Below are 27,862 nucleotides of genomic sequence, written 5' to 3'. Positions count from 1 at the left end.
ACCTAATTTGGGTGATCCTCCCCAAGTGATTCATGAACATGTTATTTGTATTTCTGTGATTGTTTTTTGAGACAGACTCTCACTAGGTAGCCTGGGGTGGCCGTCCTGTGTGTTTGAGTGCTGGGATCCCAAGCGTGGTCACACAGGTGGATCCTGCACATGTTTTACACACGTTGTAAGATTAAAGATAAATGAGCGTATCAGAATACTCAGTATTTAGTCATGTTGCCGGAATAATAAAGTGCCACGGAAGTTTTAAAGTTTATTTTTATTATTTCTTTGGGACTGGATAATATAGAATGCTGGTTCACTCAAGAGTAGATAGAAAAAGAGTTTTAAAGAGAGTAAAGATAGGCTGCTTGCTCTGACTCATAGCATTTCACTGTTCATGTTGCTAAGTGACCGTAAACTGCCGGATCGGAAACTTTTTCTGCGCACACTTCGGAGGTAATTGCGGTACAGCATGACACTAATGACTCGAGCCTGGAATTGTTTGGACACAATGTAGTAGAGGACAACATCGAGACATGTGCTGAGGTTCATGAGGAAGGTGGTGAAGGCTCCCCAGGGGCTGTAGCTGGTCTCTTCCCCCTGCAGCATCAGGAAGGCGAAACAGATGTGAAACGGCATGAAGCAGATGAGCACCTGCACCAGCAGTGTGATGATGATCCGTATGGACTTCTCCTTCACCTTAGGCTTCAGCTTAGACGTCTGCCCATGGAGGAGGCTGTGAATAATGACCACGTAGCACCCGATCATGATGAACAGCGGGGTCAGGAAGAAAAGCAGGAGCCGAGTGAAGTTGAGCACATTGACAGCTTTTAAGTGGACAATGTCAGAAATCTTGAGGCAGGTGGCAGGGGAGGAGGCTTTGTCGGGGTCTTCATAGAGCAGCAGCAGGGGAACAGTGGTTGTCAGGGTCATTATCCAGACCCCCACACACGCAAGCACAGCCTTGCAAGTGTTCCTCAGCTCCTTGGCGTACTTTGGCTGCACGATGGCCATGTATCTGTCAGCACTAATGAAAGCAAGAAGCCACAGAGCCAGGCTTGGGTAAAACACCACCAGAGCCCCAAGAATGTGGCAGAAGTACTCTCCAAATGGCCATTCACCCTTTGCGTAGTAAAACATCCGAAAGGGTAGACTTAGTATGAATATTAAGTCCAGTAGTGCGACATTCATCATGTAGATGGTTACTGTGGTTCTTTTCTTGGTCGTACAGCTGAAAACCCATAATGCAGTGACATTAACAAATAATCCAATCAGGAAGATGCAGCTGTAGAAGACCAGGGCTGCGATTTTGTATTCATCTGGGTGCGAGCCGTTGGAAAGGACCAGCTGATGGCGGTTGCTGGGGGTCGTCATCTTACAGCAGGCCTGTGCCCATGATGTGCGGGAACTGGAAGGACTAGTAAGAAAAGGAGGGTAAGAACTTTGGTTGGAAACAGATGCTGGACAATCTCTGGCTTCTTTGAGTTTTAATTTTGAGGGCATTTCATATCGAAGACTCTGTGTACATGCCTTAGTGTTTTTCAAGAACACATACCCTAGAAGTTATTGCTATTACTTACTTTTTGTTTTTATTTTTGTAGCACTGGGCATTGAACACAGGTCCTCACATATGCTATGTACCCCATTGAGCTAAGAATCCTTGTCTCTCTCTCTTTCTCTCTTTTTCTTTCTTGCCTTTTTGAGACAGCGTTTCTCTGTATAACCCTGACTGTCCTGGAGCTCCCTATTTAAACCAAGCTGGCCTCCAACTCACAGCGTCCTGCCTGCCTCTGCCTCCCGAGTGCTGTGACTAAAGGTGTGCATGACCATGCGCAGACCCAGTCTCTATAATGTACTGCTCAGTTCAAATGGCCTCAGGCACCATAATGCTCTGGGAGATTCAACCAGTTTCATTGACTTTGCTCATCTCTCTTGTTCCCAAATAATCAAGTTAGGAGACAGTAAGAATTCTCTGGAGTAATGGGAGAAGGGCCAATCTGGGTTTTAAATCTTATAAAATGGCTTGCCCATTTCTATCATTTTTATTGTTTATTTTATAACTCAGAAGCAGTGTTCAGATACTTTTCAGTCACTAAGTACAACCATAATTTACAAAGCATGTGTCAGGAGACTAGCAGGAGACCCAGAACCGCTGGAGACGTAGCTCGTGTGAGCAGCTGGGAGCTTGGATTGCTCTGCTGCTTCCTCTGCTGCCTCTCTAGCGCACGGTCGGGCGTGCCCGGTGTCTGCCTTGTCCGTGAGGTCCCGCGTAGTTCCCTGTGACCCCACACCCTCTCTTTTGAAGTTGAGAACATTTCTTCCCAGTGTCATCCTGCACTCTCTTCAGATTGTTGTAGGTCTAGACTCACTGCTGTTCTGTGTCGTGGTCTACTGGCATCCTAGAGCAGCGGGTGTGCAGTTGGGAGCACCTGAGGCAGGGGCTGCCGTTTTTTGTTTACCAGGGTCCTGTAATTTGAGTGCTGCTGCATCAGTGGGACATAGGAAGCCGTGGTTTGAGGGTGTTTTTCTAGACGAGATCCTTCCATACTCCTGTCCTGCCTGGATGAACATAAGTTCTGTCAAAGGGAGGGAGGCCTGCGAAGTCCTAACCTGGGTAAAGTTTGATAGCGTTGACAAATTAGTGTGAAATTCCTGCACCCGGGGTGCTATGCCAGCAGACTTTAGAAATATTCATATGCAGAGATGGAACCTGGGGGCATGTGAGAAGTTTCTTTAAAATGCCACTTTGTAGGGTGCTTATGTCTAATGCAGCCCTGAATATCTCTTTAGTGAAAACTATAGGGGGGATTAGCAGCCCGTGGTCAGGTGGTGAGACTGAGCAGTGCTGTGGACAAGCACGTGGTCCGTGTGTCCCTCCCTCCCTTTGCTGTCTGTCACGTGTTTGATTAGATGTGATTTTGGAATAAAATCCTGTATAACTAAAACCTGTGTGGAAATTCCAATGAAGCCGAGAATGGCAGAAACTTTTGATCCCGGCACCCAGGAGGCAGAGGGAGGTGGAGTTCAGGCCAGCTAGGAGGCCCTGTCTAGAAAGCACCTCCAAACATTTATATAACTAGAATATGAGTTTCTACCCAAATGAGAAAATTACTGCATAGAAAAGTTAAATATCATTAAGCAAAGGAGACTGACTTAGAGGTTTAAACATTTTAACTCCGTGAATTTTACAGTAGCATTGCGAAGTAAATGAAATGTCATGGTCTTCCCTCCTCCTCCGTGATAGTGCTGTGGAAACCCGTATTTATAACCCATCTTGACCGTCCTGTCTGTTCACCCTCCCTCCTGGGCTGCTTTTCTGTAGTCTGCTTATCGCCAGTCTTACTGTTCATCTGCTGCGGTGCGATGCCTGTGTCTCGGTATCACCGTTACAGGCTGTGTTCTGCAGGGTTCAGGGTAAGTGTTAAAAACTGGCTGGCTTTCAGGTTAACGTTTGAAAAACTTAATTCCATGATTATCTGTAGTTTTTTCTTAAACCAACTAAATTTGTGACGGGACATAATTGAAGCCACATGACAGAGACATTGAGATATGTTGTGATGCATCATGTCATCAACATGATGCTAAATGGAGGGGGAAAGACAGTGAGGCCTCGGCCTACACAGAGAGCTGCTGGAACTCCTATGCTGAAAGTCGGAGAGAGGCCTCCCCAGGGAAGGGCACACCAGTGGTTATCCTCCCCAGGGAAGGGCACACCAGTGGTTATCCTCCCCAGGGAAGGGCACATCAGTTATCCAACACTGAATGGCCAGCCCTGAAAGCATACATACAGACTGAGCAGGATGGATGTGTGGTGTGTGTGTGTGTGTGTGTGTGTGTGTGTGTGTGTGTGTGTGTAACAACAATGAATGAGAAAGAGACCATGAATTTGAAAGAGCAAGGAGGTGTATGTGGAAAGGTTTGGAGGGAAGAAAGGGAAGGAAGTAATGATGTAATTATAATCTCAAAAATATAAATTCTGAAATTCCACACTCACTATTAACATACAATACTGAAAACGAGCGTCAACCATGGAAGAAGAGTAACCTGTTGCTCCAGTGCCATCGGAAGAAACGGAGATTTTGTTCGTAAACACAGCCTTCCTCTGATAATGAATACCACGAAGTCACTGGTGAAGCTTACCTCTGGTCAGAGCGCTGGCTGAGAGGTGCCGCTGTGCCGCTGTGCCGCTGTGCCGGTCCTGGAGGGTCCTTGGAGCTCGTGTTCCACAGATGTGCTTTGTCTCTGCTCACTGTTGAAGGTTTGGTGGAGATGTAGTACCGATACGGCGTTGTCTGTTGGCCGGAAGTGCTCTGAAACAGAGTTCTCAGTGTGGGACTTTACCCTGGATGTGGTTTTTCTCTCTCACTTGTGATTTGTTTATGAAGTCCTGCTCAGCCCAGGCTCCTCTTGAAGTGATAGCATATCTTGAAGGAAGGCATATGAAAAGGGAAAATTTCTTGAATAACTGCTTGTTTTGGTGTTTGAAGTCTGTCATTTATAGAAAGGAGATTTGATGTGGGGCCGAGCAGAGTTCAGAGCCTGCCTTCTTTCTGTGCTGTATGACTTTGTCTAGCTTTGTCGCTGTCCCTGCCTCTCTGCAGTCACACACAGAGTACTCATGGGATGGATTTTGGGAACTCTGATCCAGAAAAGTCCCGCCTGTGACAAAGCACCTGTGGCCAAGGCACTCCTCGGCCATCTCTGCCGGGTTTGTAAAATTGTATCCTATTGCTTCTCACACTCCACAGTTCCCGGGGCCTACAGTTGGGCTCCATGGCTCCGTCCGCTCTCCCTGCGGATCTGTTCCCGGGTCCTGAGGCAGCTTCCCACCACTTTGTCCCCTTTCTATCTCAAGGAAGGCTAGCAGTATTTTTTTTTTTTTTTTTTCATGACATCTCTGCAAATCCTCGGGAGGCCTGGGGAAGTCTAGTTGGAAGGATTTACACACAGAAGTGTTCTGAGAAGGGAAGTGAAACCTGCAGAAGGGGGTTAGCAGTCCACATCACTGCTGTCTAACTACACTGCATTTAACTTTCTCAAAAGGAACCTACCTCTTGTCCACTGGAAGGATCTTACATCAGTTACACATGATTTGTCAGGTTTAAAAAGGGGCCTAAGCATAGCTTCCTCTGCGTTCTTAATGTAAGTGATTGAATATGGCAGCTGCCACCTCATCCTTCCTCCCCTGTTGAGACAGGGTCTCACTGTGTAGCTCTGGCTGGCTTGGACTTATATGGACCAGGCTGGCCTTGAACTTGATCTTCCTGCCTCCCAAGTGCTGGACTAAGGTGTGAGCCACCGTGCCCGACTTGAAGTAGTTTGAGACCCTTCTTCTCTTCTCAGAAGTGGTAACCCTTCGTTCTGCGAAAGGTACTGAGGTCGGCTGTGCTGACAACCTACTGGGGACCGTGGTGGCCTTCCGGAATAGGGTACTTTAGAGTCTCCGGTCACGGCAGCGCTCCTGTTCGGTGAGGAAACTCAGAAGCTGCAGGCCCCAGCTACGGCAGTAATGACTGCCTTGGCTCCTTTTCTAGTTATCATGTCGTCATTGCTAAGTTACAGCATAAATGTTTTATGTGGAGTTACGTTTTTTCCTATGCTACACAGGAGCGTGATGCTTCACCTGCACAGAACCCTCCTGACAGAGACTCAGTGCATCCTTTCCTGTATCACAGAGTCCGACAAGGTTTCTGACAGGAAGTGCTGGTTTGCGTATGTCTTGTTAAGACACGAGCCTTTTCCCGTATGTAGCATTTTTTTTTTAAAGATTTCTTTATTTATTATGAATCCACACACCAGAAGAGGGCACCAGATCTCATTATAGATGGTTGTGAGACACCATGTGGTTACTGGGAATTGAACTCAGGATCCCCAGCCAGTGCTCATAACCTCTGGGCGATCTCTCCAGCCTGTATGTAGCATTCTTAATTGAGACTTCCATTTCTTAGTGCAAGGCACCCAGGCAGATTAGGAACTTCCCAAAGGCTCAGCAGGTCCACCTGTGGACCCTCTCCTTGGCTACCTTGTCCAGTTGCTATTCACCCTCTGCCATTTCTCGGCTTTTTCTCGGCCCTCCTGCTGCCCTGAGCTCTTCATCATGATTGCAGGTTAGGAAGAGTTACAGAGCTAAAGAAGTTGCCCAGACTGTGGCAGTAGACAGTGGACCAGGGGTCTTTGCCTGCAGGAAATTCTACTCTCACACCAGAACTTCGGGACTATTCCTGCAGTTTTGATTTCCTGACTATATATTGGAATGTGAGAGGAACTGATCAACTTGATTCTTACCAAAGAGGGATTTCTTATATTCCCAGGGACTGTGGGTTCCCTTCAGTTTATGAAATGTTTTGGCCTCACTTTGGGTTTTTGTTTGAACATTAAAGACCACCACCTGGGATCTCTGCAAACCCCCTTGTACGTGGTAGCTGCTGTCCTACGTTCTGTGGACACCAAATGCTAGTTGTTTGTAAAATTAATAAAATTTTTATTTTAGTATGAGAACCCAGTTTTTTTTTTTTTTTTTAATAAATATGTTTCAGTTAAGACACCACTGAAAGTCGAAAGGGCGTTACTAGATGTATGCCGCCTGTCTCCATGTAAGAGTTCCTTTGTTAAAGCCTTGCTTGTGCCATGGACACAGTAATGTTTCATGATCTTAAATGGTTCACAGCCATAGCGGGTGTCAAGAGCTGTTTATCCTGATTGTCCTCTACCACCGCTGTGGCTAGCGGACTGCTGTAATACTGTTCGCCTGGCCTGGCCTGGCAAGGGACAGTGGACAGCAAGCCCTTAGTGATTGGCAGGCAGCCGGTCCCCAAGGAGGAGAGTTGAGGATGCCGGTTCTGCACTGGTGGAGGAGCCCGAGCCCGAGGTCCAGCCCTCTGATTTGACGAGGGAGTCTGTGTCTCTGCCTTCACTCCCTCAGACTCATGTCTCAACTGATCACTGCTTCAGAAGGCTGGGCTCGGGCTGAAGGTCGGGTGGTTTTGAATAGTAGGGATTTCTGAATCAAGTCCGAGAGATTATCTAAATGTATTTTTTAATCTCAACGATTTATAGACATACTCTTACAGCCACTTTAAAATGAAGAGAAACTTTAATTTCCTAAATTGTCTTGTGAATTTAGTCTTCCCCAATTCTGTCTCTTTTGTGCAGCTTAAAAATTTTAGGAATATATAATAAGATAGTTACTTACCTCATAAGAAGTGACTTGAACCCAGATACGGCAATCAATATGACAGATAAGTTTAGCTAACTAAGCATCAAATCCTAAGCTGTCACTAAGAAACTCTCAGCAAGGACTCCTCCTGGACAGTTCACCAGTCCTGTACCTACTGAAGCCTTGTAGGACCCCAGGCCAGAGTCCACAGAGGTGTTCTCCCCAGAACAAAGATCCAGTGGAGAACCCCAGGGCTATTGTGATGCACTTGAGATTTCAGTTAAAGGAGACACACAGAGAAATGAGGGTGTGGGGATGCCACATGTGGTACCGGGAGTCACCATTCAGAAGAAAAGACCTAGGGTGGGCCAGTGCTGTGATTGGATCCTCAGTGTCTCCCAGAAGTCCAAAACCTTAGTCGTCAGCCTGGAATTTATTCCCAGAAGGTGGTGGAGACCTTTAAGAGCTGTGCTTTAAGTGGGAGGTTCTTGGGGGCATGTCCTCAGCGTGGATCTGAGATGATGCAACCATGACACAATGGTTTGCTCTGCTGGGTGTTCCTTTTTGTGATGTGATTCCTTTCAACAGGCTCCGGGCAGTGGGGACAGTCTCAGACCAAAAGCCTCTGAAACTGAGCCAAAATAAACCCTTTGTGTTTAGAAGTTTATCTTGGGTCCTTGTGACCAACACTGAATGATAAAGAAATAAGAACTTGGTTTCCAGGTTATTTAAATAGAGGTCTGGCCGGGTGGTGGTGGCACACGCCTTTAATCCCAGCACTCGGTAGGCAGAGCCAGGCGGATCTCTATGAGTTCGAGGCCAGCCTGGGCTACCAAGTGAGTTCCAGGAAAGGCGCAAAGCTACACAGAGAAACCCTGTCTCGAAAAACCAAAAAAAAAAAAAAGAGGTCTGTTTTTTAGTATGTGGGAAATGGAGGATTTTAGTCTACAGGCTTCTGCATACTAAAAGTACATCTGAACATTTTTTAATTACTTGATTTTTTTTTCTGCCATTACTTACATCGTTGAGAAGGGCAGTGGAAATGTCTCACCGTCACGCGTTGCTTCATACCCATTGTCTTCCTCAGTTTCCTGCTGTCTGTCCCCAAAGTGTGTTGAAGACTGTGTTTGGAGTTGATGGCATGGCCCAGGGGCTGTTTGCGTCTGTTTTTCAGGCTGTTTGCTCTGTTCCACATTGTGCATTGTGGTTGTCTACTTATCTTAGCATTGTTACAGTTCGTTCTCGGAAATAGCAATTCCCGAGGGAACAGATAGGCCTTTCTTTCTTCTCACTTCTCCACAGAAGACTCCATAGCTGGATTCTCTCAGTCAGTAGATCCGCGTCTAGGAAGAACTCTGCCATCTAGTGGCCAAGATGAACAGGCACTCAAAACAAACAACAACAGAACCCCCAACAAACTAGTATGTCCACATGAGCAAACACACACCTGCTAACTTCATTTGTGATCATGAAAATGAAAACTAAACCTGAAAAATAACATTACCCACCCACCAAAATACATACAGGAAGGCTTACCTGTGTATGTTGCTGGCAGGAGTTTAAACATGGAAGACCCTTTGATATTAAGTACCAAAATTGAGATGTACAGATGCCATGGCTCGGGCGACTCCTTGATACCTAGCCAGTGAGATTGTATGTTTATGTACCCCAGGAGATAAGCAGAACATCCATAGCAGTACTGTATATGGCAGCTCCATAGTAGAAACAGCCCAGGTTCACCAGCTGTAGACTGGACATGAGGTGTGTGCAAACAGTAGGTGTCCATCACGTTGACTGATGAACCTGGAAGGGCAGCTCCCCACACGGGTGAATCTCATTACAAGAAGTGGCATAGGAAGGAATCCCTAGTGAGTAATTTCCATGTTTTGTGACTTCCACGAAGCAGATCAGACTATAGTAAGTAGTAGGTATCCACGCTTGGTGGTCACTGCTTGGTAGACAAGAAGCAGCAGATGCCTGTGTGGCAGGACCCTAGGACAGTTGCTCAGTAACCCTCAGAGATGCAGGCAGGAGGTAATAGCACCCGGAAGGAGAGAGCCCTGTGAGTCAGCTGTGTGTCAGGAGTGGACTAGGCTCTCTTGCAGGGAGGATCCAAGGAATAAATGAGCCCTCACCTCAGACAGCTCCTGCTCACCGCCCTTTGTGCTCCCTTTTCAGGATCCAGCTGGCAGCCAGGAGCTCTGGCCTTTGATTAGAATCCACCCTTCATCCTCAGGGACAGAGCAAGGTCAAGAGGGGAAAGGCGCAGTTTCTGTGTGGGGTACATTCCTTTCCTATTCAGAGAGACCCTGGAAGACACTTTGGGTGTCAGAGTTGGCCCACGGGTGATGAGGAATCTGCTCTGAGGCGGTTCCCATGAGCACAACTTCCACCACCTGGGATCTCTGCAAACCCCCTTGTACGTCGTAGCTTCTGTCCTACGTTCTGTGGACACCAAATGCTAGTTGTCTGTAAATGGAGGCTTTTCTGCCTCCCACTTGGTTTCATAGCCGCTTATACAATAATCACTCAGAGGCTTGATATTATTTATAAATAGTTGACCTATTGTAGCATGAATCTTAAATGGCCTTATTAATAAAATCAAACCTGAGACCAGTTATTGGGGTGAATGCTGGAAGATCAGAGAAGCAGAACAAGCCACAGCTACCTCACCTTGCCAGTTCCTCAGCTGATTCTGTTTCCTCAGACTGGAAGCCTCTGAGTCCTCATCCAAATGGATCTCAGCTGAACTGCTGCTCAAAAGCCTAAAAGCTTAACCAGCCAAATGCTTCTAGTTCCTGGTTTGTCACACCTTATATACCTTTCTGCCTTCTGCCATCACTTCCTGGGATTAAAGGCATGAGTCACCATGCTTGGCTATATCCTTGAACACACAGAGATCCCAATGGATTTCTGCCTCTGGAATGCTAGGATTAAAGGCGTGTGTTACCACTGCCTAACCTTTATGTTTAATATTGTGGCTGTTCTGTCTCTGACCCCAGATAAGTTTATTAGAGTGCACAATATTTTGGGGAACACAATACCACTACAGCCTATTGTTCAGGCTTATTACTAACTAGCTCTTACAATTTAAATTAACCCATTTGTATTAATTTATATTTTGCCACGTGGCTGTGGCATTACCAGTCTGCTGGCATCTTGCCCCTTGGGTGGTTGGATGGCGTCTGCCCCGACTCCTCCCTTCTTCTCCCTGCATCTCTGCTTGGATTTCCCTCCTGGCTCTTATTCTGCCTTGTCATTGACCAATCCAACTTTATTTATTAACCAGTGGTAGCCACACATATTTGCAATTTACAGAAAGACATCCCACATCATTTCTCCTTCTCTGTCTAATCAAAAAGGAAGATTTTAACTTTAACATAATAAAATTACATATAACAAAACAGTTATCTGTAGTAGGTTTTTCTAAGGTGTGTTACTTTTGTTTATGTTGCATTTGTTTAACTCTGTGAAGCTGTGTTACTGTGCCTGTGTAAAACACCTGATGGTCTAATGAAGAGCTGGCCAATAGTGAGGCAGGAAAAAGGATAGGTGGGGCTGGCAAGCAGAGAATCTATAAAGAAGGAGAATCTGGGAGAAGGGAGGAGAAAAGAAGGAAGTAGCCAGAGAAGGAGGAGGACATCAGGGACCAGCCACCCAGCTACACAGCCACCCGGCCACACAGCCACCCAGCTACACAGCAAGCCAGAGTAAGAGTAAGATTTACAGAAGTAAGAGAGTGGGAAAAGCTTAGAGGTAGAATGTAGGCTTTTTATTTATTTATTTATTTATTTAAGATTTATTTATTTATTATGTATACAGAAGAGGGCGCCAGATCTCATTACAGATGGTTGTGAGCCACCATGTGGTTGCTGGGAATTGAACTCAGGACCTCTGGAAGAGCAGTCGTGCTCTTAACCTCTGAGCCATCTCTCCAGCCCGAGATAGAATGTAGATGGGATCATTTAAATTATGGAAACCTGGCAAGAAACAAGCCAAGCTAAGGCCAGGCATTTATAGTTAAAAATAAGCCTCAGTGTGTGATTTACTTGGGAACTAGGTGGCGCCCCCCCCCCCAAAAAAAGAGCAAAAACAAGAACAACAGTTATCAAGCAGGAATTACAGTTACAATATTTAGTTTATTTGTGTTTGGCAAAAATTAAAGAAAATATTCTCTCATCTATCCTATCTTTGTGAGTCTAAAGTTTCATATCTAATTTATCATAACTAAGGAAGATTGTAATTATAACTATCTAGTCTTCAGCTCCATCAAAGACCCCAGAAGGATATAATATTACCTGAGTAAACAGGAAGTGCATTGTAAACAACTTCCATAATTCTAGAAATGAGAGAGACAGCTGGCTGCCTGGACAGTCACCCAAAGTTCCTCTGCAACATTGGGTCATCCATCTTTAGCCTACAGGCCTAAAGTGTCTGGCAAATTTCTCAGTGATGCAGGAGATTTGAAGGACTGTCCCACCTATTTTGGCAAAATTTGTCGGTTGCTTTATTATGTGTCCTGCAGAATGTCTGGCAGACTCTTCCATGAAGCAGGACCTATGAAGGACCATCCCATCTTTTTTGGCAAGTTCAGCAGTCACTTTCCTGTGGGTCCTGCATGTCCAGTTTGTATAGCATATTGTCAAGCAGTCCAGGCAAGAGCAGCTTCTTGCTCAAATGCCTAGCCTTGCCACAGTGAAAGCAAACTCCATAGGGAGTTTCTTCAATGTCCATCATCCTCTGGAGGTAATTGGTGCTGTCAGGAGCAGACGTGTCTCACTGTAGAAAAACGTCTAAGTTCTTAAAACATTTTAAATGCCATATTCTGTAGGTCTTTGAAGTGTTTGAAGATTACCTGTCCATCTTAACTATATCTCTGCATATCTAGAAAACCTGACTAATATGACTATAAATTTTACTATTATAGATGATTATTAATTTGTATTTTTTAACTATACATTGTATTTTTAAATGAGCTGCATAAACATAATACCTTGAACAAGTAGAAATATATATATATATATATATTATAACAAAATTGACCTTAAATTTGTATCAATAAACCAAAAATCTATATTGATGTAAAGTATTTTGAGATTAATAGTTGTTTTTTAGATTAAAGTAGATTCAATAATCTACCTCTTTTATTATCATAATAATCTACCCTTTCCTCCATCATTTATATATCATATCCCCCTTTCTTCTTTAGAAAGAGATTAATTATGACCATTTATTAATTGTCATTGATTATGACCATTAAACTTTTATAAACAACACCCTTTAAATGAAAATAAACATTTATAAACAATATTTTGGGAATTTCGGCATAGTTTTCTATATTATTTTCATGTTGATTGGGTGTGCTGGTAATTTTATGGGGATCCTGAGAAAATTCAGAATTACAATCAAGTCCTGACTGGGGTATTTTGTGTGGTTGGTTCATATCAGCCAGTAGCCTTAAAGCTGTTGTGGATGTTGGATCATCTGGGCCAATGTTCCCATCAGAGACCTTTCAGGGGCTCTTGCTCAATCAACCCATATTGACCTGGAAGGAATCCACAGCTTCTCATCTGTGGAAACAAAAGCAGAACCTCTTTTCCAAAGCAACATATCCTTAGACCCAAATTTCGAAGTTAAGATACTTTTAAAATATATATGTTGGTTTAGCTTGGCAGCCGCCATAATTAAATGTCTTCCTGCAGTTAGCTCATTAACAGTCAAAAAATTCAAAGAAAACATAATAATATACGTATAATCCGTATTTTCCATTTTTACGTGGCTCATCATAATTTTTTATTATTTTATTTCCTTTTTAAGGATTTTATTGTTATTTTTAAAATCTTTTATTGCATCTATCCTTTTTTTTTTTTTTTTTTTTTGGTTTTTCAAGACAGGGTTTCTCTGCATAGCTTTGCGCCTTTCCTGGAACTCACTCGGTAGCCCAGGCTGGCCTCGAACTCACAGAGATCCGCCTGCCTCTGCCTCCCGAGTGCTGGGATTAAAGGCGTGCGCCACCACCGCCCGGCTAACATCTATCCTTTCTTTTCTCTCTCTCAAGCCTATGTATATCTTTTAAATATAGTGTGACCCGTTTAGAGGTCTTACTTGTCTGAATCTGTTCTTATTGTGTATCTGTATTCCTTTTCTAACCAGGAGAGTTTTAACTGATGAGTGGCTGTGCTAGAACCAGAAAAATGGCAGCCTTGGTGTCTGGCTGGGGAGGCTGCAACAGTGCTGTCTTCTTACCCAGCTTAAGTGTGACTGTGTACAGGTCCTTGTCGCCAGCAGGCACTGCTGTCCCTGAAGAATCCCAGCAAGACAGCTCAGTGAAGTGCTTAAATATAGGAGGTAGCTCAGTCAGTGAGGGGCTTATACACGAGGGCCTGAGCTTGCTCCCCAGAACACACACACACACACACACACACACACACACACACACACACACTCTTTCACTCACTCACTCAGTCAGTCATTTACTCACTCAGTCACTCAGTCACTCACTCACTCACTCACTCACTCACTCACTCACTCACTCACTCACTCACTCACTCTTATATCCAAGCTTGATGGCTTTTAATCCCAGTGCTGAGGAAGCAGTGACATGTAGATCCCTGGGCCTTTCTAGACAATCAGCTTAGTCTACTTGGCAAGTTCCAGGCCAGTAAGATGCCCCCCACTCCCCCAAAGTAGACAGGGCCCGAGAAGTGATACCCAGGTTGTCCTTTGACCCACACACGTGCATTGTACACACACACACACACACACACACGCACGCACGCACGCACGCACGCACGCACGCACGCACACACACACACACACAGAGGAATGGGAGTGACTGGGGAGATCAACCCGGAGGCACACAGCGCAGATTACTGTGGTACTTCTTCGTATAGTGAGGCCTTGCCCTTGCCTGTGGTACATGGTTTTCTTTTCTAACACTTAATGTCATAGTTTCTTTGGGATCAATAATTACAGTTTTAGAGTTAGTAGCATAAGGTGTCTATGGCATCTCTCATTTGCAGTTTATATTTACTGATCCTTGTTTTTCCACCTCTTTTTTCTTCTTCTCATTTTATGTGTTTTGTTCAAGGAAGAGCTGGCACATCTCAGATATTTCAGTGTCTAACACAGTGCTTCCCTTGGAGACCCTTGATAAACAGACTTAGCAATCCAACCAGGGGATATGTCTTCCTGGCTGTGCTGTGGCTCAAAAATGGGTGCTTAGTATTTTTAGACAGAACTCATCTTGAAGACATCAAATGAGCGCAGGGGATAAAAGATCGGTCACCAGGCTTACCTCTAAGGGGTGGCGGAGTTTTCAGGATGGTTAGATTGTCACAGGCTTGCCTCTAAGGGGTGGCGGTGTTTTCAGGATGGTTAGATTGTCACAGGCTTGCCTCTAAGGGGTGGCGGTCTTCAGGGATGGTTAGATTGTCACAGGCTTGCCTCTAAGGGGTGGCGGTCTTCAGGGATGGCTAGAGTTGGTTGTTTCCAGAGAACTTGTTTGATGGGAGAGTGCTCATGCAGTTAGATGTGGAACAGTTTCCAATCACTCATTCACGTTTATCTCCTTTTTTGGTGATGGACGCTGTCAAGGCTGTCTGATAAGATACTGTGTTTTCACAGATGACTGGTGACACTTGAACTCTTGACCTTTAACTTGATTTGACATCTTGTTAAAACTGAAATAAGTTAATTTAAAAAATAAATTAAGGGCTGGAGAGATGGCTCAGAGGTTAAGAGCACTGGCTGTTCTTCCAGAGGTCCTGAGTTCAGTTCCCAGCAACCACATGGTGGCTCACAACCATCTGTTATGAGATCTGGCGCCCTCTTCCTGCAGGCATACATGGAGGCAGAACACTGTATACATAATAAATAAATAAATAAATAAATCTTTTAAAAAAATTAAGAAATAAAATAATGAAGAATATTGAGTGATAGATTATATAGATGTTTTGGCATTCACTTAGAATTATTTCTATATTATGTAGTAACCTGTAATCACATGCCTTTAGTCTTCTAAGACATCTTGGCTTATAGACTTTCTGCTCTCATTGGAAGCCTTCTATTTATTTTAGGAAACAGTTTTCTTCTGTGGGATTCCACTTTTAATATCACATGTGCCTGGTAAATTTGATCAACAAGTAAATGTGAGGTAGCATTGGAACTAATTTGTCATGTTTTTCAAAATACATTTGCATATAGACACAAAACTCTCCGTCTTTACCATCTTAACTTTTAAAATACCTTTTTACTAATTCTTTGACCACTTTATACATGTATACGATGTGTCTTGATCTTGTCTGTGTCCATCTTCCCCGCCTCCTCCCTCCCCCCAACTCCGTCCCGTTAGCGCGGCCCCCAGAATGCTGACTGATCCTGTTGGCTCAGTCCTGTGTAGGTTACCACACTGTGGTGAACTCGTGAGCGTGATGGTCATGTCGTGTGTGGAAGACAGTTTCCAACATCCTTCCATCCTGTCTTTTACATTCTCTACTTCTGCCTGGTTCCCTGAACCTTGCAGGCCAGAGGCTCGATACAGATGTCTCACCTAAGCAGGTGCCCAGCAGTCCCTTCTCCTCAGCACCCTGACCAGTTCTGAGTATGTTCCCTGCAGCTACTGAAGACAGAGTTTGCCTGGCCAAGGCTGAGAGCAGAGCTGATCTGTTGGTACATGTGTAACTATTTGGAGGGCAGGTTGACAACACATCCATTTAGTAAAACAACAGTAGTGGGCGATCCTGGAGGGCCTGCCTTAGTGTGTTTCCTGTTGCTGTGATAACACACCATGACCAAGGCAACTTATAGCAGAAAGAGTTTATCTGGAGCAAGTAATTGGTTGTTGTTTGCTTTTTGTTCTTTTGGGGTCCTGCCACCCAGCTCCCAAATAATCACACCAGAGTCTTATTCTTACTTATACATGCCCGACCTCAGCTTGGCTTGTTTCTAGCCAGCTTTTCTTAACTTAAATTATCTACCTTCTGCCTCTGGGCTTTTTCCTCTTCTTACTTCTGTATATCTTACTTTCACTCTTACTTCACGCCTGGCTGTGTGGCTGAGTAGCTGGCCCTTAGCGTCCTCCTTTTCTTGTTCTCTTGCTCCTTAATTTTTTTCTTTTGCTTCCCCTTCTATTTATTCTCTCTGCTTGCCAGCCCCTCCTATCCTTTCCCCTGCCAAGCTATGGGCTGTTCAGTTCTATATTAGACCATCAGGTGTTTTGGATAGACACAGTAACACAGCCTCACAGAGTTAAACAGATGCAACAAAAAAGACTGCAACACATCTTAAAATAATATTCCACAACAGGCATGTATACACACCTTAACATAATATTCCACAACAGGCGTGTATACACATCTTAACATAATATTCCACAACAGGCGTGTATACACACCTTAACATAATATTCCACAACAGGCGTGTATACACATCTTAACATAATATTCCACAACAGGCGTGTATACACATCTTAACATAATATTCCACAACAGGCGTGTATACACATCTTAACATAATATTCCACAACAGGCGTGTATACACATCTTAACATAATATTCCACAACAGGCGTGTATACACATCTTAACATAATATTCCACAACAGGCGTGTATACACATCTTAACATAATATTCCACAACAGGCGTGTATACACATCTTAACATAATATTCCACAACAGGCGTGTATACACACCTTAACATAATATTCCACAACAGGCGTGTATACACACCTTAACATAATATTCCACAACAGGCGTGTATACACATCTTAACATAATATTCCACAACAGGCGTGTATACACATCTTAACATAATATTCCACAACAGGCGTGTATACACATCTTAACATAATATTCCACAACAGGCGTGTATACACACCTTAACATAATATTCCACAACAGGCGTGTATACACATCTTAACATAATATTCCACAACAGGCGTGTATACACATCTTAACATAATATTCCACAACAGGCGTGTATACACATCTTAACATAATATTCCACAACAGGCGTGTATACACACCTTAACATAATATTCCACAACAGGCGTGTATACACACCTTAACATAATATTCCACAACAGGCGTGTATACACACCTTAACATAATATTCCACAACAGGCGTGTATACACACCTTAACATAATATTCCACAACAGGCGTGTATACACACCTTAACATAATATTCCACAACAGGCGTGTATACACACCTTAACATAATATTCCACAACAGGCGTGTATACACACCTTAACATAATATTCCACAACAGGCGTGTATACACACCTTAACATAATATTCCACAACAGGCGTGTATACACACCTTAACATAATATTCCACAACAGGCGTGTATACACACCTTAACATAATATTCCACAACAGGCGTGTATACACACCTTAACATAATATTCCACAACAGGCGTGTATACACACCTTAACATAATATTCCACAACAGGCGTGTATACACACCTTAACATAATATTCCACAACAGGCGTGTATACACACCTTAACATAATATTCCACAACAGGCGTGTATACACACCTTAACATAATATTCCACAACAGGCGTGTATACACACCTTAACATAATATTCCACAACAGGCGTGTATACACACCTTAACATAATATTCCACAACAGGCGTGTATACACACCTTAACATAATATTCCACAACAGGCGTGTATACACACCTTAACATAATATTCCACAACAGGCGTGTATACACACCTTAACATAATATTCCACAACAGGCGTGTATACACATCTTAACATAATATTCCACAACAGGCGTGTATACACATCTTAACATAATATTCCACAACAGGCGTGTATACACACCTTAACATAATATTCCACAACAGGCGTGTATACACACCTTAACATAATATTCCACAACAGGTGTGTATACACACCTTAACATAATATTCCACAACAGGCGTGTATACACACCTTAACATAATATTCCACAACAGGCGTGTATACACACCTTAACATAATATTCCACAACAGGCGTGTATACACACCTTAACATAATATTCCACAACAGGCGTGTATACACACCTTAACATAATATTCCACAACAGGCGTGTATACACACCTTAACATAATATTCCACAACAGGCGTGTATACACACCTTAACATAATATTCCACAACAGGCGTGTATAACTTGAGAGGGTTAGAGCCCAAGAGCATGGCAGCAGGCATGGTGCTGTAGCAGAGACTGAGAGCTCATCCTGAGATACAACCACAAGGCAGGCAGACATTGGGAATGGTGCACATCTTTTGAAACCTTTAAGCCTGCCCCTAGTGACAAACCTCTTTCAACAAGGCCACACCTCCTAATCCTTTCTAAACAGTTTCACCAACTGGGCACAGAATATCCAAATACATGAGCCTGTGGGGACCATTCTCACTAAAACTACCACAGGGCCTAGACCCCCTGAGCCATGGGCTTTTGACCATGTTCACTGTACCAGGCTCAGATTCCTTCCTGTAGAGCAGGTCTCAACAGCCAATCAGAAAGTGGTTGGTTACACCATTACCCTCATCCTGGGGTTGTACTAGTCAGGGGGCACATTTTGCCTGGCTGTCAGTATAGTAGCATTCAGGGATTCCTGCTGGGTAATATCTGTTGATGACCTTCTCTCTTCAGTTGCATTCATAGTGCCTTCTGGAACTGTGAGGGACAGGCTGCAGGGAGCAAGTTCTCAGGTCAGTTTCAGCTGGATTTCTCTGTATCCTTCGCCCAAAGTGTGCTGTGCCTTCAGCAATAGGATCTTACATCTAGTACTAGTAAGCAACCAAGAGAAGTAGAAGTAACCTCTGCTGGAGGGCCTCTGGGGCCTCCCTAACCAATGCCTAGCACTGAGACTTGCACTTAATTAATAACTTACCTCTTCTGGAGGAAGCATGCCCACCCATATAGGGTTGCTGTGTTCAAATTATGGTTTTTGTTTTGGTTTTTGGTTTTTGGTTTTTTGGTTTTTCGAGACAGGGTTTCTTTGTGTAGTTTTGGTGCCTGTCCTGGATCTCGCTCTATAGACCAGGCTGGCCTCACACTCACAGAGATCCACCTGGCTCTGCCTCCCGAGTGCTGGGATTAATAAAGGTGGGCACCACTGCCACCTGGCTCAAATTATGTTTTTAAATTAGTTTACAAAGTATTGGGTTCCCCATACATCCTTAGTTTTGGTTAGCTCATCTCCAACCTGCTCATCTCTCCTGTCTGACCTTTCCTACCCCAAATCTTAATCATTGTAAATGAATAGTTATCGGGGACTATGGGGGTCCAGCACCTCGATAGTCCCCTCCCAGGGTCCAGGAAGAATCTACAGCCAGCTGATAATTAATCTTTGATGAGAAGAAATGAGTCTATGTACACGAAATTCCTTAGTCCATATGCTTTATTATTCTGTGTCACTTACAAGCTTATATTCTGCTCTCATATTTAGCTCATTTCTAGCCTGATTTCTCTCTACACTTGTCTGCAGTCCCCTCCAGGTTCTATCTTAATTCCTTCATCTAGTTCTGCCCTTTCTAGGTTCTCATCCATCTTGTTCTTTCCCATATTATCTCCTCTCCCATCTTCTTCTCTCTCCTTATCTTGTTTTTCCTCATCTTGTTCTTTCCCATCTGGCTCTTCCTCATCTTCCATCTCGTTCCTCTAGTACTCTCTTCTAGCCCTTCAGTCTACTTCTTCCCCATCTCAATTTGTTCCTCTCAAGTTCTTACCCATCTAGTTCTTCCATTCTCTTTTCTCTGTCCTCCTCGTGCCCTGGAAGTCCTGGTATATATACACTTACAAGCAGTAATCCCTTAGCAGTGCAAAGCCAGGCTTCCAGGGTCAAACGGAGGGGTGATAAGAATCACATAGGGAGGCAATAACTGTTAATTATCATTTGCAACCCCAAAGGGAAGTGACCAATGGGGAAATGAATTAACTAAAGGCTAGATTCAGGTAATATCTAAGAAGAGGGCTCTTATGTGCTCAACTATAATCTTAAACGTGATTGGTAGAAAATGTTAAGAATCTATTAGTTGCTATGTCAATGGGAGAAAATAAAACTGTCTTCTTTTTTCCTGTGGCTCATATCTGTCCAAGCCATCTGCCATTTTTCTGCAGGGTGGGGGAAAGTGCTCGGTTGCTAGGCAACCTGTACAGCTAAATGCCTCTGGTGATAGTTAAAGGGAGATCTGGAACTAGAGGTAAGGTTTGGGAAAGGAGGAAGTAAAGCTTAATTGGTACATCCGCCAGGCCTTCTCAGACAGGTAGCCCGTGTGCTTAAGTCTGTTCTTAGAGCATACAGAGGTATCTTTGATAAGGTACTTTCCTCCATCTGGGGATGGACCTGGCCAGATGCTGCCAATGATGATAATTATAGGGAGGCTTGAACTGGGGTTCTGGCTGAGCATAGCTGTCAGCACAGAAGGTTATCTGAATATTCCTAGAAGTGGTTAGATAAGGAGTTAGAGGTCTGTAAAGTTAGTAAGGCTGTAAGAAAGGGGGGTCTGAGCTAAATTGTGTAAAGCTATTACTGAACATCCACCTGACCTAGGCAGTGTCTCCTTGTGGAATTGTCTTAAATCAGGAGACTTGCATGTGGACTGTTATTACTGCTAGTCCTTGAAAGTGGCCAACGGAGATATCTGATTCCAGAGAAAGCCTTTCCTGAGGCATTTCTCCAAATACCTGGAATGTGTATGTCCACACTGTTAGCTCTTAGGGAAAAGTCAATTGGGAAAACTATGAAGGCACTCATGATTTTCATAATGGAATACAGCTGATATATAACAAGCCAAGTAACACCAAAAACTCCTTGGGATTTGGCTTCCTCTGGAGGAATTCCCTGATCCCTCCAGGTAGTGACTTTGCCATAACCAGCTGAGTTCTTATGATATATTCCTGCGGCCTGCAGCAAATAGTTCAGCCTTGAATTCACTCACATTGTTGCGTGTCCAGTCTGCCATCTTCCCAAACTGAAGCTTAGCCCCCCGCAAATGAGTTTCCACTTACCCCAAGCCCCTCCAAATCTACTTTCTGTCGTCTGGAATCGGACTCCTCTGCCTCAGAAGTAGAATGGTAGAGTAACTGTCTTTTTTCAGTCTTCACGCCTTCCACAGTGAGTGTCTGGAGGTCAGGGGACAACCTCAGCTCCCCTGCTCACTGCTGTGCATGTCTGGGCAGCTGGCCCGAGTGTCTGGAGAGTGTCACGTCTCCACCTCCCATCTCACTGTGGGAGTGCGGGGAGGGAGTACAGATGAGGGCCGAGGCATCTGACTTCCTGTCCTGAGGAGCAGACCTCAGACAGCCCTTTGTGATCTGCTTCCATAAGCCCAGAAGTGGGGTGACTCCCCTTTCTACCTGAAGAATCACTGGTTTTCATCCCTGCGGAGAGCACATGGGTTCTGTGCTTGTTCTTTCTTAGGTATATAGGCGTTTCGTCTGAGTGTGTGTCTTGTGATGCCTGTGGAGGTCAGAACTGGCGATGGTTGAGAACCTTCGTGCAGATGCTGGGACTTGAACCTGGGTCCTTTGGGAAAGCAGCCCTTAACCACAGAGCCATCTGCACCCCCCCCCCTTTTCCTTTTAGCAACGGTCATTCTAATGGAATGGTGGTATTTCAGAGTGTTTTGTCTTCTCTGTCTCCAGTGAGCAGTGATGGTGAGTAGCTCTTCACATGGCCATTTTCCGGTCTTCTACAGAGAGATGTCTGTCTGTCTCTTCCTTCTCCACCGTTTAGTCAGTCTGTTTCTTTGTTACTGTAGCTGTTCTTTATCTGTTCCGATGCCAGCCCCTTCTCAGACCTGCGTCTGAGGTGTTCGGTCTCGCTCCACAGGGTGCCCTACTGTGCTGACTGTGTTCCTTGATGAAGCTGCCTGGTGTAGTTTTATTCTTATGGTAAGGGTGAACTTAAAGGTTAAATTTTATGTGTAGGGGGTAAAGAGTAGGAGAGGGTGGGTCCTTTCCTAGTGACTTCATCTGAAGCAGTGTATTTCAGTAGATGTGAAACCTTTCCTTCCTCCAGGGTGGTGTGATGTAAGGAAGAAGCTGGCTGTTGAGAATTAGTTCCCTTTGGACGCCCCCTCCCCAGTGCTTCTGTCTGTGCTCTGGAGAGCATATGCTTTTGTTACTTCAGTAACACAAAAATAAGAATATTTACTTTTCCATGCTATTAATTTCCATGTTCTGTTCTGGTTCTTTTTTTTTTTTTTTTTTTAAGATTTTATTTATTTATTATGTATACAGCATGTATGACTGCAGGCCAGAAGAGGGCACCAGATCTCATCACAGATGGTTGTGAGCCACCATGTGGGTGCTGGGAATTGAACTCAAGGCCTCTGGAAGGGAAGTCAGTGCTCTTAACCTCTGAGCCATCTCTCCAGCCCCGTCCTGGTTCTTTTCATCCACAGTTAATACAGAATCACTGTGTGTGGGGCAGAGGTTGACATCAGCTGTCTTCCCCATTCTTACGCACACGTTTTCTTTTAAACACCCTTTCACTGCTCCTGTACCTTGATAACGTAGCTAGACTGGCTGCAGAGCCGGGCCCAGGGGTCCTCTTGCCTCTGCCTCCTCAGCACTGGGATTATAAGTGTGCACACACCATGGCCAGCCGGGGGTCAGCACTGGGGTTATACGTGTGCACACACCATGGCCAGCTGGGGGTCAGCACTGGGGTTATACGTGTGCACACACCATGGCCAGCTGGGGGTCAGCACTGGGGTTATACGTGTGCACACACCATGGCCAGCTGGGGGTCAGCACTGGGGTTATACGTGTGCACACACCATGGCCAGCTGGGGGTCAGCACTGGGATTATACGTGTGCACACACCGTGGCCAGCCAGGGGTCACTGCTGCTGTCGTCCTTCCCCTCAGAAAGAGACTTACTTCCTGTGTATCTGTCTTTTTATTGACTTTCTGTTCTTCCTTCTCATTGGTTGTAAACCCAACCACATGACCTCCTCGTCACTGCCCATCTATACAGACCTCCAGGTCTTCTATGGTTGGTATTGAGATTAAAGGCATGTGTCTCCATGCTGGCTGTGTCCTTGAACACACAGAGATCTGCCTGTCATGTGATCGGGATTAAAGGTGTACCACCACCACCTCCTGGCTTCTGCTATGGCTTGCTATTAGCTCTGACCCCCAGGCAACTTTATTTATTAATATACAAATAGAATCACATTTCAGTACAAATAAAATATCACCATAGTGAGCAAAAAGGTTTTTAAGATTGAAGTACATCTAGAGAACTTTGATAAATATGAACAGAATGAGAGACTCCTGACATTAAGAGATGAATTGGAGCTGGGTGGTGGAAGCGCACACCTTTAATCCCAGCACTCGGGAGGCAGAGACAGGCAGATTTCCCAGTTGAAGGCCAGCCTGGTCTACAGAGTGAGTTCCAGGACAGCCAGGGCTACAACAGAGACGCCCTTTCTCAAAAAAAGAAAGAAAGAATAAAATAGAGATGAGTTGGTAAGGGCCTCTTTGAAGCACTCGTGAAGTCGGATGTCACCATACACTGTATTTTCATACACCCGTAGGTGTTCTTACAGAGAATAAGAGTGAGTTTGTGCGGCAGTGATCGCACTTCCCGTCCAGTGGCACAGACAGCTCTGCCTGTAGTCACACTTGTAACCACTAGGTGGTAGTATTGGAACTTGGTAAAATTGTTATTAAATGGGGCTTGAGTGTTACTAAATATTTTTAAAAGGAGCTAAAATGCTATTAAGTGGTAACATTTTTCTGCTACAATTAAGAAGAGAATGGTGTGGAAGCTTCCAGAAACAGCGTTAACAGTTTGGCTGCCCTGTGCTGGAAGCAGTTACACCACAGTGAGAATTAAGGGTTACTGTTATGCATTTGTGCTTATTTTTTCCTAAATTACACAAAAAGCATATCCCAAACCATAGGAAATGCGGTGTTTGGTATGACTCTCCACTCAGTCTCCTGTGATAAGGGCATGTGAACGCGGGGCGTGGCTGGAAGTCAGCAGGACAGGCCCCAGCAGTCCTCCCCGGCGGTCCTCCCCGGCGGTCCTCCTCCGCGGTCCTCCCGGCGGTCCTTCCTCCCAGCGGTCCTCCCTCCCCAGCGGTCCTCCCTCCCCAGCGGTCCTCCCTCCCCAGCAGTCCTCCCTCCCCAGCGGTCCTCCCCAGCGGTCCTCCCGCCTGCCTCCCACAGCTCCTTACGCGGCTGCGGCTGAGGAGATTTAACCTCTGGTCCCCTTGCTCGCACGTCAAGCACTCTCACCCTCTGAGACACTCTGAGGTAATGTGCAACTCAGTCCTAATAGTTACCTGCAGGACAAATACTCACTGTATTTGAAAGTTACTGAACTAAGCAAGGAAGGTGGAAGGTAGGTTTTTTTTTTTTAATCAAGGAGATTTGGTGATAGCGTTTATGAGCCACAAACTGTATTTTTTTTTTTTACCAGAATTGTGTAAATGTTGTTAGGAAAGTAGTTGGACTATCTAGTGGATATGAATATTACCAACATATATCACACACTTTAGCAATTTTCTTTCCATATCGTGTATGTGGTTACCATTGAGTACAGATGAAGTGGTAGATCTAATACCTACCTTTGGCATTTCTTTGACCAAAAGTACAGACGTCAACAATAAGTACACATTCTTTGAGGTCAGAAAGGAAGTAGGGAACAAAGCTTTGTCCAGAGAAGTGATGATGGAGGATTTGACGGCTGGTGGTGGAGACATGCACGTGAGTTCTAAAGAAAGATAAAAATAAGGAACAGGAAGTTGATTCATGAAAGTGACTTTTATCCCACTGGGTGCTTTAACTGAGAAAACAACTTAGAAAATGTGCTAATGTTTTATGTCGAATTATTCTTTGAAAAGCGCATTCTAGTCAGTTTTTAGAATAGTTTCCAGGGTGAGGAAAGGCGCCTCCAACATGTTCTGTATATTGTGGATCTTTGAGCACACATGTGCCTCATCACATTAAGAGTGACAGCTTTCCTGGTTTTCTCCTCGCTGCAGTCCCTGCTTATCGTGGGCACTGGGATCCTGATCTGACGAGAACAGACAGCGCTCCACGTTCCCCTTTCTTTGTAGCTGGGAGTGAAAGGCAGTAAACAAAATAAGCAGCTTGATCTACAGTCTTCCAGGTACAGGCAGTGCCAGAGCAAGCCCAGGAGAGGAGTGATGGGGTGTCAGAGGTTGGTACTTTTTCTGGGTGTAGATTCAGAAGTCAGGTGACATTTCAGCAGAGGCCTGAAGGAATCAGGAGGAAGCCATGGGAGTGAGATCTTAGGGGATCATCTTCCAGGTGGAGGAACTTGTGTCAAAGTGTCGAAGTGTGTGGCTTGACATGGATCTGGGGAAAGACGACTCAGAGGCACCTTAAGAATGAATTTAGCCTTTTGCAGCTGCAGGGAAATCCATCCTCTAAGGACTGAAACACTTTCCCTTTGCCCAGGGCATTTTTATTTTTCTCTATATTTACAGTTTAGCCAGTTGATTTTCTTATGTTCAGAATAACCTGAAAGAAGCTCCCCAAAATACAATACCAAGTACAAATTCCTCGATTCATCAGGTTTACAGTTTTCCGAACCAAGTTTTGCATAGGCATCTGTATCCTTGGGGGACTCCCAGACTCTGGCCCCAGGCCAGGAGCAGCTCAGTGGGAATGCAGCCACAGATTCCCTTTCTTTATACAGAACCAGTTATCTTGAAAGTTATGTAGCCTTACAGTAGTAAATACAGCTTTTTTTCTATCTATTTGTCTTACAATCTTATGCAAGTATACCAAAGCACATTTTAAAGCCAATGAAGTTACTATTGCTAGAACAAGAGCAACACCTGCTAGGATAAGAAATCTATTAAAGTGATTCGTAGGATTGAATGAGGCTCTGGTATCTGCTAGACTTTCCATAATGTCCATTCCTGTTGCACATATCAGGTAACTTTTTTGCAAAAGTTTCTTTAATTTCTTTCTGTAAATAAAAAACCATTTGAGAAGAATTAGGGTGACCCAATGAATGTATCTTAACCTTATCCCAATCACATTTGCTTTCATTAAATCTTAAGGCTGTGATACAATAAGAAGAAACATTCCAGGGCTGGAGAGATGGCTCAGAGGTTAAGAGCACCAACTGCTCCTCCAGAGGTCCTGAGTTCAAGTTCCAGCAACCACATGGTGGCTCACAACCATCTGTAATGAGATCTGGCACCCTCTTCTGTATACATAATAAATAAATAAATCTTTAAAAAAAAAAGAAGAAGAAACATTCCAATCACATCTTAATTTTATCTGTTCCTTCAAAACTTCTAATTGATCCCCTAATAATACAACAGCTTGCCTTAATCCAGCTAATTCATTTCCTATCTCATTATCCATCTTATTTTGTTCAGTTCTTCTGAATGTCTATGCCAGTGTCTGATGAATCCAGCGGTTTGGACTTCTTTGTGAAGTGCCACTCCAGCTGTTGCTGCTGTAGCCATCAAGGCAGTGACTCCCATCATAACTGCAACCACAGTCCAACCATACGATGTGTTCTTTTTAATGTTCTTTCAGCAAGCTTCTGTACCAGGATCATCACAGGAGAGTCTTGCCATGGCCTTGACAACTTCACTGGCATCCAGATTGCTGGCCTTGCTCTAAGTATGTATAAACTTTCAAAGGTCAGATTTAAAGACATACTAGAATTAACACAGGTATGAAGGGTACAGCATTCACAAGTGATGCCGTAATTATTAGGGTGCCATTGTACAGGCCCCTTCAGTAGCAAGTAAGGTAATGGTACACATGCCGTAAAAGGATGGCTTCGATTTAGTTTAAAAGGCAGAGTGTACTTATCATCCTTAGTGTTCTGTAGCAGGAATCTTAAAAGTTCTTATTAATAAAATCAAACCTGAGGCCAGTTATTGGGGTGAATGCTGGAAGATCAGAGAAGCAGAACAAGCCATAGCTACCTCACCTCGCCGAATCCTCAGCTGATTCTGTTTCCTCAGACTGGAGGCCTCTGAGTCCTCATCCAGAATGGGTCTCAGCTGAACTGCTGCTAGAAGCCTGAAAGCTTAACCAGCCAAATGCTTCTAGTTTCTGGTCCTCACGCCTTATATACCTTTCTGCTTTCTACCATCACTCCCTGGGATTAAAGGCTCGCTTTCTGGGATTAAAGGCTTGATGCATCACCATGCCTGTCTGTATCCTTGATCACATGGATTTCTGCCTCTGGAATGCTAGGATTAAAGGCGTGTGCTACCACTGCCTATCCTCTATGTTTAATATTGTGGCTGCTCTGTCTCTGACCCCAGATAAGTTTATTAGCATGCACAATATTTGTGGGAATACAGTACCACAGTGTTTAGTTTTCCTTCCCATGCCTTAAGAGGGTGGAAGGCACTTGCTGATTTCCACAAGTTAGTCTGAATTCAATCGCCAAATTGCAGGAGAGGACTTGCCATTCCAACTCCATGCCACCGAGTAGGTTCATTAGCAGAAGCACTGATTTCCACAGTTCCATTTATATTATACCGTTTCCATCTTAACTCTGAGTGAGAATATTTTCCTTGAGGGAAGCCATAAGGGTTCCAATCTGTGATGTCTCCTTGGGAGATATTAATCAGCACTCGAGGTTTCTCATTCTTACACTGTTGCCAGTGGACTCAGTCAGATTCCTTGTTGGTAACCCTCATCTCACAGAACAGTAGATTTATGAAACTAGTAACATGAATCTCCTGTCCT

General features: G+C 44.3%; 2 protein-coding genes across 6 annotated transcripts in view; one reads left to right on the top strand and one right to left on the bottom strand.

Moving 5' to 3' along the window:
* Ubac2 (UBA domain containing 2) overlaps positions 1-27,862 on the top strand; it is a 186,194-nt gene that overhangs the window by 43,166 nt on the left and 115,166 nt on the right. The gene's annotated exons all lie outside the window — the stretch shown is intronic.
* Positions 250-7,707, bottom strand: Gpr18 (G protein-coupled receptor 18). 3 transcript variants are annotated; one of them, XM_037208301.1, is made up of 3 exons: positions 7,184-7,707; positions 4,132-4,415; positions 250-1,408 (listed from the first exon to the last, which is right to left on the bottom strand). In XM_037208301.1, exon 3 carries the CDS (start codon positions 1,363-1,365, stop codon positions 370-372), a length of 996 nt encoding a protein of 331 aa, XP_037064196.1. In that variant the 5' UTR covers positions 1,366-1,408; positions 4,132-4,415; positions 7,184-7,707; the 3' UTR covers positions 250-369. The 3 variants fall into 3 exon arrangements, with proteins under 3 accessions (XP_037064196.1, XP_037064197.1, XP_028724094.1); XM_037208302.1 differs by having other exon boundaries at positions 4,132-4,301; XM_028868261.2 differs by lacking the exon at positions 7,184-7,707 and having other exon boundaries at positions 4,132-4,605.

The sequence above is a fragment of the Peromyscus leucopus genome, chromosome 9 (genome assembly GCF_004664715.2).
Source record: "Peromyscus leucopus breed LL Stock chromosome 9, UCI_PerLeu_2.1, whole genome shotgun sequence".
NCBI lineage: Eukaryota > Metazoa > Chordata > Mammalia > Rodentia > Cricetidae > Peromyscus > Peromyscus leucopus.
This window is presented reverse-complemented; position numbering and strand designations above follow the sequence as displayed.